The 12,462-nt window shown below is 37.9% G+C and overlaps 1 protein-coding gene across 13 annotated transcripts in view; it reads right to left on the bottom strand.

Moving 5' to 3' along the window:
* LOC149319174 (dedicator of cytokinesis protein 9) overlaps positions 1-12,462 on the bottom strand; it is a 194,806-nt gene that overhangs the window by 60,466 nt on the left and 121,878 nt on the right. For 7 of the 13 annotated variants that reach the window (XM_089511207.1, XM_089511208.1, XM_089511205.1 and 4 more), the window contains exons 30-34: positions 10,981-11,092; positions 8,026-8,204; positions 6,456-6,572; positions 6,205-6,325; positions 4,502-4,635 (exon numbers count right to left, since the gene is read on the bottom strand). In XM_089511207.1, the coding sequence (XP_089367333.1) occupies positions 4,502-4,635; positions 6,205-6,325; positions 6,456-6,572; positions 8,026-8,204; positions 10,981-11,092 (663 nt within the window). Of the gene's footprint in view, positions 1-4,501; positions 4,636-6,204; positions 6,326-6,455; positions 6,573-8,025; positions 8,205-9,572; positions 9,615-10,980; positions 11,093-12,462 lie in introns of all 13 variants that reach the window. The other 6 variants (XM_089511197.1, XM_089511202.1, XM_089511200.1 and 3 more) reach the window with 1 other exon arrangement.

The raw sequence follows: 12,462 nt of genomic DNA on the forward strand, positions 1-12,462 counted from the left end.
TGTGTGTGTGTGTGTGTGTGTGTGTGTGTGTGTGTGTATAGTTCAGGTATTCTTTACAGCTCAAGATCTTGTTGCTCTACATGTAACAAAAAATAAACAATTTAAAAAGCTGAACTTCTAATTATATTCTTAATAAATATTTGCCAGAATCCTATACACTATTTTATGTTAACATAACTTTGCATATACTTAGCTGAGGCGCTAAGGAACCTCATTACCAGATGCATAATGGGACACTGGCCAGGATACCCAATGCACAGTGATGCCCAATGTTACATCAGTATCAATGTAATGCACATTGGACATCAATTCAGACCTATTGTGCAGTGGCCATTAAGGCACATTGGGCACTTTGCCCACTCTACTACATAATAATATAACAGCAGCATTTTACTGGACACAGACATTGAGCAACTGTGAAATTCTAATTCCTGCAGACCTAAGTACATTTATGAAGAAGCAAGGATGCAACAGGATTCTGACAGGTATTTTTAATGTATAAATAACATGGTAAACCAAGTTATATATGCAAAGCCAAGTTATATATACAGTGGACGCTTGTTATCCGCTGGGGTTTAGTTCCAAGATCCCCCATGGATAACAAAATCCATGTATGCTCCCATTAAATATAATGACATAGCAAAATGGTGTCCCTTATAAAAATGGAAAATCAAGGTTTGATATTTGAAATTTATACTTTTTTTGAATATTTTCAAACCATGGATGCTTGAATCCGTGTATAAAAAATCTGTGTATAAGAAGGGCCAACTGTACTGCATTTTATGTTTCTATTATATACTATTATTATTTTATTCATTTAATAAAATGACTTTCGCTGTGTGAAGTAAGGGTGGGTAACGTGTGACTTGTGCGTCTTATGCAGCCCCCAGGGCCATTTTTGAGGTCCCCAAGAGCCCCCAGAGTTTAAAAAATTTGTTCCACAGCGAGCTCTAGGTGGAGGGCATTTCCATCATGTTGGAGACAAAATAAAATTTTGTAAAAAAAAATTGTACAATTTTGCAAACAAAAACATTCCAACATGTGTGTGTAAGATGTGCTGTTATATATATTTGCCTAAAAATGTCCTATGATGCCTTTTCAAGGCCTGGGAAGGCCCCCAAACATGCCCTTATCACCCTTAGAGGGCATCTGGAGTCAGAATTTAAGATTTTGCTTTTGCAGGAGCCGGTGCAGCATCCTATACTTCCACAATTGTGCAGCCTTTCTGTAAATGATGCTAGTATTGCATTTTTCAATTCCCCCCCCCCCCCTGAAAATTTCAATTTTCTTCTTGGAGGATGAAAAAACAGGGATTTTCTCTCTCTCATAGTTTAAAAGATTCTACACATTTTACACATTCAGAAGAGTCAGAAAGTATTTGGAACATATTAAGGGGCCTTTGGAATTACATTCAGCCCATAAGCCACAGTTTGCTTACTTTTGCTTTAAAAAGTAATGAATAAAACCGCAAATAATTTTACCAGATAGTATTAACGACAAATTAATTTGCTGAGCTCACTACCAATTATTAAAACATATGCTAACAAAACCTCCAAATGGTAGAAGTTCTGGTTTGCTCCCAAACAGGCTGTAAATGCCCTTTTCTTGTGTTTCCTCCTGCTTCACAGTCCTCTCTTTGTTTTTGCCCATCCAGCCTCGGAGGGAGAGAAGAATTGGTGGACCTTCCCCGCTGCCATTCCCTTCTCCTTTTGTGTCATTTCTTTTTAGATTATAAACCTGAGGGTCGGGAACCATCTAATTAACCATTTGTAAGCTGCTCTGAGAGCCTTTGTGGCTGAAGAACAGGGTATAAATACTCTAAATAAATAAATATCTCCGAAGGAGCAAAGGAAAGGTGGAGGGAATGGGGGCAAGACAAATTTGGTTCTTTGGCCATCAGTTCCCCCATCCCTGACGTAGAGCTGGAATGTGGAACATGTAATTCTCTCTATGCATTTGGCTATACTAATTAGGGCTAACAGCAACTGCAGCCAACAACATCTGAAGCCATATATTCCTTATGCATGCTTTTCAAATCCAGTATTCTATTGACACTGTTATTTTCAGGAAGCCCACAAGCAGGACATGAATGCAACAGCCATAACTGTGATTTGCACGTTAAGAACCAATCCATGCAAAATTGTTAGTTTCAAGTTTCATACAACAACTGCAAAACTACAAAGCACATACACAAACAGCTCAAGCCTATGTGGAATTATAGAAGTCTGTGAGTGCAGAATAAAATGAGTGCTTGATAGCAAGAATGGTCATTCTTGTGAGGTTGATGACTCAATGCACAACACATGGGTTAATCCTTCGTGCCAACCAGTTTAGGCAGGGTCTCAACATTCTAAGCTATTTTAACTGCCACTTCCAAGCTCTCTCCCCTCAGTTTTCATTTTTGTTTTCTAGCCATGGCAATTGATTCAATAACTTTAGTCTAAACTTCTATTGCTTACTTGAACCTACCTTTCTTTCTTGGTTCTAGGGTGTGGATGGATTGTGTCATCAGCCTCATAAGAATGACCATTCTCATAAGGGTCAACCACTCATTCTCTGTGAGGCTGAACAACAGATGGGATATACCTAGATGGGATATACCCCAAGCCACCAAATCTCAGGGAGGAACTAAACCAACTGTTGATTCACAACAGCCTAGAGGACTGTCTTCCCAAAGGCTGCTTAACTAGTTCTGAATTTGACTAATTTATAGTGCTTCACAGAAGCTGACAGCTCCCTTCAGCCTAAAGCCTTACGTACATCCTCTATGGAAGCTGCTATACACTGTTGTTTTTGCCATTGATCTCGTAGAAGGAGCCCAAACGAGCTTTGGCCTTTGAATTTTTGCCAAATCATAACAAAACCCATGTTTTGTGGATTGTGTCTTCAGCCTCACAGAGAATGTAACAATGCAAATCTGAACAATAAAAAGAGCCAACATAATGAGTGCCTCAGCACTACTGACAATTAAAAGAAGCCAGATGAGATATGATACAATTATCAGACTATCTGGTATGCATGCATGATGATGTGTCTTTCAGACTGATCTTATTTCAGACTTAGAAAAAATGGTATCACATAAATATCAAAAAGGAAATTTGAAAAAAAAAGGTCATATGTTTGAATAATGTAAAGTTTTCAGTCAATATTTTCCCATAGCTCACCTCCACCCACTTTCCTTCCACTTAGGAAACAAAATAACATTTGCAGCAGTGTTCCAACCCAGCTGAGAAATCCATTTCTATATTGTAAATACATCTTCATATTAAATTTGGTGCTGCAAGAAAGCCCTAATTCTATCGCCCAAGCCTTACCAGGAACCAGGAACTGAAACTCCTTGGCATGTAAGTTTAAAATTATTTCAGTCATCAGAAATGCTGAAGTACTATCTTGAAAATATATTAAATTGAAAGAAATCAACCTAATCATCAAACATGCAATCAACATGAGACCACCATTTTAAGAAACAAAGTTTGAAAATCTCAATATTAAGTGTCAGTCACTTCACACTGCAAATCAAGGCATTAATGGGAAGGGGGGGATTAAATGACAGTTTTGCCAATTAGCTGAAGTACCTTATAAAGATCACTGATAAATTTTATGTTTCTTTACCTTGCAAGTATGCCATGTCAAGAAAACTTTAAGCTATTTAACTGGTACAAACCGCTTCAATGGTTTGACAAAACTATCAGTAAACACTGCACTCAGAAACTTAACCAAACAAACCACAAAGAACAGATACTTCATGAAATGGAGGAAAAACAACGGCATGGACATCTCTTTCTAGTATAGATGGAATTGTCAGGAGTGAGAAGTCCACTGTAACACGATTTTTCTTTGATGACTGGTAGTGCTCCTCTTCTCCATTAGTACACAGTGCATAAGTAGAATGCCTTCTCAGGAGTTTCTCCCTCTGCCCACAAGGCAGCATGTTAGAGTCAAGGAGAAAACATTAAACCATGTTGCGACTAGCAGAAGATCCAACCCCTTAATGCTAAAAATATATCACATCAAAGACTAATGCAACTGAATACCAAGTAAGAGCAATCAAAAGAATCTTAATTTTTTAAAAAAATCTCTATTATTGAACAAAATCACACACAGTATTTTGCTATAAGGTTTATGCTACCATACCATACAAAATATACTGCTAATTTCTAAACATTATTTTCTTGTAAAGAGGGCATTTATGCAGTTTGAATTTAAAAACGTGTCCAAGTATGTTTATACACACAAATGAATACACATAAAAGGGGGATTTTATATTATAGAGTAAAACAAAAGCATTTTTTCCAAATAAACCAAATATTTTCTTAGGTTAATGGCCTCCTATTAAATAAAAAAAAGTATTTGTTAAAGTTGGTAAAAGTGAAAGACAATATATGAAACAGCTCGATCCATGGAACTCAAATGACTGCCTTTTTTTCATTTGGTATAAAGAATTATCTGTAACAATGATAGTAATACTGTTACTGACACAAACTTATAGATATGTCCATACCTTGTCAAGAGAATTGCTTTTTTCACTGTGTCTTTCTGGAAGACTGTTTCCAGAGTCTGTACTTATGAGAGAGCCTCTTGAATCTGCATTTCTCACACAATTAATATTAGGAGTAGAAGAGGTATATGGGGATGCTGGCAAGAAAATGAATGCATTACAAACAATTAATAAAGAAAATTATATTCTAGAAAGCACCTGGCAGTGGAATCCTACAATTCATTTTTTTCCTTATTGTAATGCAATGTTTTTCAATAATTTCAAGTGGCACCTAACCTTTATTATAATGAGATTCAGCTGACTTATCCCTTCCCAGACCTATCACCAAATCTTCTAACAAAAACTTGACTTGTGTATTAATATCAGCTAAATGTGCTTCATGACACAATGGGATATGTTTTTGTTGTTAACTGCCCTCAAGTTGATTTCAACCCATGGTGACCCTGTGGATGAGACATCTCCAAAACTTCCTGTCCGCCACTGCTCTGCTAAGTTTCTGCAAATTCATTCCCGTGACCTCTCTAATAGAGTCCATCCATCTAGCATGCAGCATTCCTCTTTCTGCTTCCCTCCACACTTCCTAGCATTATTGTTTTTTTCCCCCAATACGTAATGCCTTCTCATGATGTGTCGGAAGTATGGCAACCTCAGTTTTGGCATCTTGGCTTCCAGGGAGACTTCTGACTTGATCTGCTCTAGGATCCATTTGTTGGTCTTTTGAGCTGTCCACGGGATCCTCAACACTCTTCTCATTACATCTTGAATGAATTGATTTTCCTACTATCTTCTTTCTAAGCTGTCCAGCTGTCACATCCATACATGGTAACAGGGAAAACAATGGTTTTTTGTGGGTTTTTCGGGCTATGTGGCCATGTTCTAGAAGATTTTCTTCCTGATGTTTCGCCAGCATCTGTGGCTGGCATCTTCAGAGAATGCTTGCCTGGAAAAAGTGGATCTATATGTATATGACTTGTATAATTCTAACTTTTGTGTGCAGTTGCATATCTTTGCATTTTAGGATCTTTGTATTTAGGAGCTTTTCTAGTTCTTTCACAGCCACCCTCCCCATTCTTAATCTTCTTCTGATTTCCTGACTGCAATCCCCGTTTCTATCAATGTTTGAACCAAGGAATGAGAACTCTTTTACTACTTCAATTTTTTTATTGTCTAGGTTGAATTTGTCTAGATTCTCCCTTGTCATTATTTTGGTTTTCTTTATCATCAACATCAGGCCTGTCTTTGTACTTTCTTCCTTGACCTTCCTTAGTAGTTGTTCCAGGTCTTTGAGGTTTTCTGTTAGTAGTATTGTGTCACCTGCATATCTTAGATTGTTGACATTCCTTCCTCCTATTTTCACTCCTCCTTCTTCTGTGTCCAAGCCTGCTTTCCTTACTATATGTTCTGCATATAGTTATTCTTTATGGATTTTTTTTCTATCTTCAATTATAAAACTATTGATATGTTTTAAACTATTATTTCATGTCCTGTTCTTTTCCCAGAAAGGTGACGGTGGAATATCAGGCTTCCATAGTCTAATTTTAGATAGTATCTACCAACCACACTGACATTAGTATCCCTAAAACTTTTCACTAATAGAAACTCAATATGCAGAATTACCAGTTTTATTTCTTAGAAAGATGTGTTTTGATTGGTACAATATGTCGCTAAAAATTAAAAGTAATGTTAAAATTTTTTAAAATGTTTACCAATGCCTGATATTGCACCAAATAAGTCTTTGTGGAGGTTATTATCCAGCGTATTCACAGATTTTTGTGGAGTAACCAGTGGATTTGCAGTTGGTAAAGTAAGTGATTCTTCTTTTGCACTCTGTTACAAAATATAAAGAAGTAATGCTATGTCATTTGATATGTTTAAGGTTCAAAAGGTATATTTGCATTTTAATAATTAAATGGTTAAAACTACAATAAATGGTTCACCAACAAAAATGCAGACTTACTGTGCTAGGAGCATTTATAGGGAAAGGTGAAATATCCTTGACATCAATTCGATGAACATTTTCTATGAGAAGGCCAAATGTTGGAAGATACAATGTGGCTATTCTTGCTTGATGGATCTAGATGAAAACAATTTAATGGGAATACACAGAAACGCACTATTAAAATGAAGTTTAAACATTTCCCAAATGAAATTTCCTCTCCTTTTTGATACAGTCATTATGGTGTAATGTTTAAAAATTTCCTTTTCGAGTTTTAATGCTTTATCAGCACTGCAGAAATAATCCAGTTTGACTGCCATGGCTCCATGCTATGGAATCCTGGAAATTGTATTTTTGTGAGACATTTATTATTTTCTGTCAGAGAGCTCTGGTGATAAAACAAACTACAAATCCCAGAAATCCATAGCACTGAGACATGGCAGTTAAAGTGGTATCAAACTGGATTATTTCTGCAGTGTGGATGCTGCCTAAGAGTTCTTACTGATTATGGGCGGAGTCATGGCAGAGTGTTCGCACACTGGATGCTGTGACTCCACCCCCTCACACCAAGACACTGCACACAGTTCTAGACTGCGTGTGGCAACATCACGTGACCCTGGTGCTGCATCTCAATGATGCAGTGCCAAAAGGGCATCACAAACCTGTGCTGCCATAACTCTGACGCCCTTTAGAGGGTGCAAAAAAAGAGCTGCATTTTGCAGCTTCTTTTTCCGCCCTTCAGGGGCCAGATCAGGGCTGTGGCCACGATCCGGCCAGTAAAGGGGTGGCTGCATGCTGCCCCATAGGGGCTGTTTGTACAGCCCCTACATTTCCAGCTGCTTACAAGGAGCTTAGAATAGACACATGAATTAATTTTTTTACATACTTTTGGCATATACGCATGATTTGGAAGTGTCTTACACCTATGACAAGGATTTATTTTTTTTTACTTATCCTTGACTCACGTATGTGATGCTTTTAGATGATAAAGACTTATCATTATATATCTAAGGAAAAACCCTTAAATACATTTTAGTAGAAAGAGCTCCACAAACATTTTGTTGTTAACTGCCCTTGAGTTGGTTCTGAATCAAGGCAACCCCATGGATGAGACATCTCCAAGAATTCCTATCCTCCACTGCCCTACCCAGAACCTGCAAGCCCTTGCCCATAACCCCCCTAATTGAGTCTATCCATCTGGTTTGTGGTCTTCCTCTCTTTCTTCTACCCTCTGCCTTTCCTAGCATTATTGTTTTTTCTAGTGTTCCACGCCTTCTCATTATATGGCTAAAGTATGATAGTCTCAACTTGATCATCTTTGCTTCCAAGGAGAGCTCTGGTCTGATCTGTTCAAGAACCCATTTGTTTGTCTTCTTGGCTGTCCATGGTATCCTAAGTACTCTTCTCCAGCACATTTCAAATGAGTTGATTTTATTTCTGTCTGCTTCCTTCACTATTCAGTTCTCACATCTGTACATGGTAATTGAGAATACAATGGCCTGAACAATTTTGACTTTAGTGCTCAGTTGTATTGCTCTTGCTAGTGTAGAGAATGGAGAAAAAGTATTCCTATTTTTTTTTGTCCTCTTACCCTGGAAGCATATCTATCATCAAATGAATGCTTTATCATCAAGTTCTTCAAAACACTAATTGCAATTTGGCGGATGTCTCTGAACTCTTGCAGTGCACTTCCAACTTCTCTGAGGAGAAGTCCTACCAAAAAGTGATGTTTGCAGAATTCATCTGATAAGGAATAGTCAAGCTGAAGGTCTAAAGGCAAACACAAAAATTGAGGATACAATGTAATACTGAAAATGCAATGTATAAGCACCACAACACTCACAGTATTCTCATTTTTAAAAATTCAATAGTATAGCTATACGTACCTCTAATTTAAAAAAAGCAAAATGAAGACTAAAGGTAATATCTAGACTAAAATAAAATATAAACAATGTAACATTCATAGTTCAATGAATTTTAGTCACTCAGGATGGTTTACAACTACTCATGTACTTGTTGTTACATTATGTTTAGCACCAGCAAAGGTTGCTGACAGCAAAAGACAAATAGGACTGGGGAAATGGACAATGACTAACAGGGTGACAGAGCTGCCCAATGACAACTACTGATACAAGGAAAGTCTTCCCTAAACGAAACATCCAGAAAGACTTCAGACATCTTGCTTCTGTACATACTCATGAGAGGCATCTGTCTTTCATGCCTCACAGATCTTTTTATGATGAAAGGACCCAAATTAATATGATACAAGATTGCATATTATGCAACAATACACAACAGAAACCACTCAAGAATATAATCAATAGAAGATATGTGACTGAAGAGAATCACAGTGTACCACTACCGACCAGAAAGACTCTAAAGACCTTCTTTTCATGCAGCATCATGAGGTGGACACCTGCCTTTCAGACCTAAAAGGCCTGACTTTCTCAAAGGGCCACAAGTGTCAGAAGACCTTAGTGGCCAGCTAATCAAACAAATTACCCCCTTTAAGTTTAAAAAACAGATGAAATTTATGCTTAGTCATGAAGTTCACATGCTAACTCTGCCTCTTTTCTGCTCCCGTTCTCTCTAACTTTCCTCAAATAAAATTTAAGCTACATTGACCTGGCATTTGGGGAGGGGTGTTGGTTGGATAATAATGTAAGAAGACAGGCAGGCCAGGATCCCAAGAGAGCTTGGTTCCCCAGAGGAATTTCTTTCCTTGTGTTTTGGGAGTCATATCACAACACGCTTTTGAAAATCCCTGCAGTTTCAAGAATATTTTGCAATGGAGCAGGACAGAACTACTGTTCAGGAAACAGAAGTGACAATGTCCATTTGGGACTGGAAACAAAATGAATATATCACTGTAAATTGACTGAGACCATTCCAGTGTGTCCATTATTCTAGCATTACCCAAACAGTCCATATTCTTCTATATATTTTCATTATACCCAGTTACAAAGTATAACGCAACCAGTTCTGTTTGTTTACAGTTATGCTTGTTATGCCACTCTTTTCTATATATAGCAGTTGAATGTGACTTCCAAATGAAATTACTACACATTCTTTATTTGTACAAGTCACCACTGTTTTTAAATAGAAACTTTAGAATCAAGCAGTGCACTCCACACCTACCTACAAGAGTGTCATACGATCCCACAGTTGGTGAAAGAAAAGCTAATTCAAAAGGAAAAAAGAAGAAGCAAAGGAGGACAAAGCCAATAAGTAGTAAGAAGCAATTTTTGCTGCCAAGCAAAGTAAGGAATGAATGCTTCTGAGGCATTTACTATGGCAACAAGTTATTTCTATCTCTCCTTTTACTCAGATTAACCCTGAATAACTCTCTCATTAACTCTACTTGAGGGGATATTTTAATACCCAAGCCACATTTTGTTTTGCAGAATTCACACAGAAATACACTCACAAGGTAGGAATTTATGAAATTGTCACTTAAAAGAGTTAAAAAACATCCCTGGTTTCACTTACATGCAATGTACAGACTTTTTTTTTAAAATGTGCAATAAATAAATAGCGGGGACAAAAATTTATCCCAATAGCTCTATTGCACTGGGATAGCTTCTGTCAAGCATACAGTGTAAAGTACTGACCAAAAACAAGACAAAACAGCTCTGATTCACTTTGTTTAAAATGCATAGAAGCTGGTGAGAGCACTTAGATGAGAGGAAAAAAAGCATTCCTGTGCTGAAAGATGGGATGGCAGAAAGTCCTTTATGCTGTCCAGGAAGAATTAAGAGGAGATACTAATGTCATGAGAGGCAAAGGTAGTAGGACCTGGTGAGACATCCACAGCTTTGTGTTCTTCATAGAACAGCCAGAGAAATCAGCAGAGAATGCTCAGGTGAAAGGATGCAAAAATGAACAAGCGCTAGAAACATTTGAACTGAACCGAAAATATACTTTGCCACACAATTTGTGAAACAAATAGAGACACATAGCATGTACTGAAGGCAAAATACGAAAGCCCCTTGAAATCCCTGAGCTGAAGCCATACAATGACACACTGCTCCTGGAAAGGGTGTAACATGGGACAACATGAAGCCTTGACACAAGTGTGGCATTCAGTTTCAAGGCGCTGCCAATTTCAAAACAGTAACAAGCCTGAAGAGAATTAATGCACTTGCAGGATATGTAAGGCACAACATGAAAACAAGGGAGATACATAGAGCTACTACTAAGCTGCTTTCAGTATATGTGTCCTATATTTATGTTGACTAGCTTGAAATGTGATAAACATCTGGAATGAATGTAGCCATTGATAAACAGCAGCAGAGTTTAGAGGTAAATACCCATTTCAATACAAGTTTTTAAAATTCATCTGCATGAGGGTTAAACAACCTATGTATTTTTATGGTATCATTGTGTTGGCATAAAAGAGAAAGTAAGAAAAAACCTAGATAGTAATTCCATTTACTGAATGTAGAATCCAAATATATATTTCTTAAAAACCCATAAGATGTGCATATCCTAAAGTCAGCTTTAATGTTTTAGTAATATCAGTTTAATTTCTTGAACATAAATTTACCTTGATATCTCTGAATTCTGCCTTTTCCAAATGGCATAGGAAGATTCAAAGGAATGTAGTGTTCATGATTACAAACCACCCGGAGAAATTCAAATTTGAATTCAAAAAGGGTCTGCAAGATATGTTGAAATGATTACATTGTTTAACAAAATTAGCATATTGTAAGCACAAAACAAACAAAAATTAAGCTAACTCTTTTTATTTCCAAGAATTACAAACAGCATATAATCTGATTTCCATGCAAGATAGTCTGGCAGTTGACAAAGATAGGTAGCAGCATACCACATCAGAACATTTTTCTGTTGGTTACTCAATAGCCTAAGTATCCTAACGGCAGCAGATCCCATCTGATCTTGAAAGCTAAGAAGGATCACCCCTGATTAGTATTTGGATGAATATATTTTAGAGGAAGGAACTGGCAAAACCATGATTGAATATCCCTTGCCTACAGTCTAATTCCTACTATGGTTTAAACCAGATCATGATTCAGTACGATCCGTTTTAAACCAGTATGGTTCCTACTTAATCTGAATCGCTGAAGGTGCTAGTTTTTCCCGTGACTTTTGGGCTGAATCAATTTATTTCGCAAACAATTTATTCAGCCCAAGTGGGAACCATGCGGATTCAAATCTGCCCCGGCAGTCCCTGGCTTCCTCGGTCTCTCCGTCCCAGCCTTGCCTCGGCGGACAAGGCAGGCCACCTTCCTATCCACCTGTTCTGCCCAATCAAAACTGATGAATCGGCACAAACCATAGTGTGAACTTGCTCCTGCTGCTGAACAGATTCTTCAATTTGGATCAGGACCTAATTATCCGTAATTGGTAATGACCCCTAAGAAACCCCTATGGAATTCATCAGGTCACCCATAAATCGACAGGCAACTTGAAGGCACTGTGGAGAAAAGGTGTCTTAGCCTAGCAACAGCGGTAGCCAATCACGAGCCAGCTGCCCTCAGCCAATGAGATGCTGGCAGGGAGAGATTGGAAGTTCCGCTGTGGCAGTTAAGAACTTCAGTTAGGGCTCTATTGAGTCCAGTGAGTGGATGCAGTTTTATGAGCTCCAGAGGGGAACTGAGGTTAAAGTCCAGAGTTGAGGGGCTTATAACCAAAAAGATACTCCAAGTGAGGGACTTACCATCAGGAATTAACCCGAGGGCTATAATTAGCCTGAGTGGCAGGATTTTTAGTTAGGCTTAGGGGAACCTCTAACAGTGCCAGAAATGGTGGAAGAGGAGGAGGGTAGAGAAGAGATGGTGGCTAGTCTGGACACTTCAAATTGGAAATGGCCAGACTTAAAAAAGAAGAAAAAGAAATGGCCAGGATAGATAAAGAAAAATAGCTTGAAATGGAAAGGATAAGATTAAGGCACGCTGGACTTGAAAAAAAAAGGAAGAGAGAGGGAGAAAGAGAGGGAATTAGAAAGAGAGAAAAAAGGATTATCAGATTAGATTGAAACAAATGGGAGAGCCACTCTCTCCTGCCC

Source organism: Sceloporus occidentalis, unplaced genomic scaffold (assembly GCF_023333645.1).
Source record: "Sceloporus occidentalis isolate IW3139 unplaced genomic scaffold, rSceOcc1.0.p SCAF_2, whole genome shotgun sequence".
Taxonomy (NCBI): domain Eukaryota; kingdom Metazoa; phylum Chordata; class Lepidosauria; order Squamata; family Phrynosomatidae; genus Sceloporus; species Sceloporus occidentalis.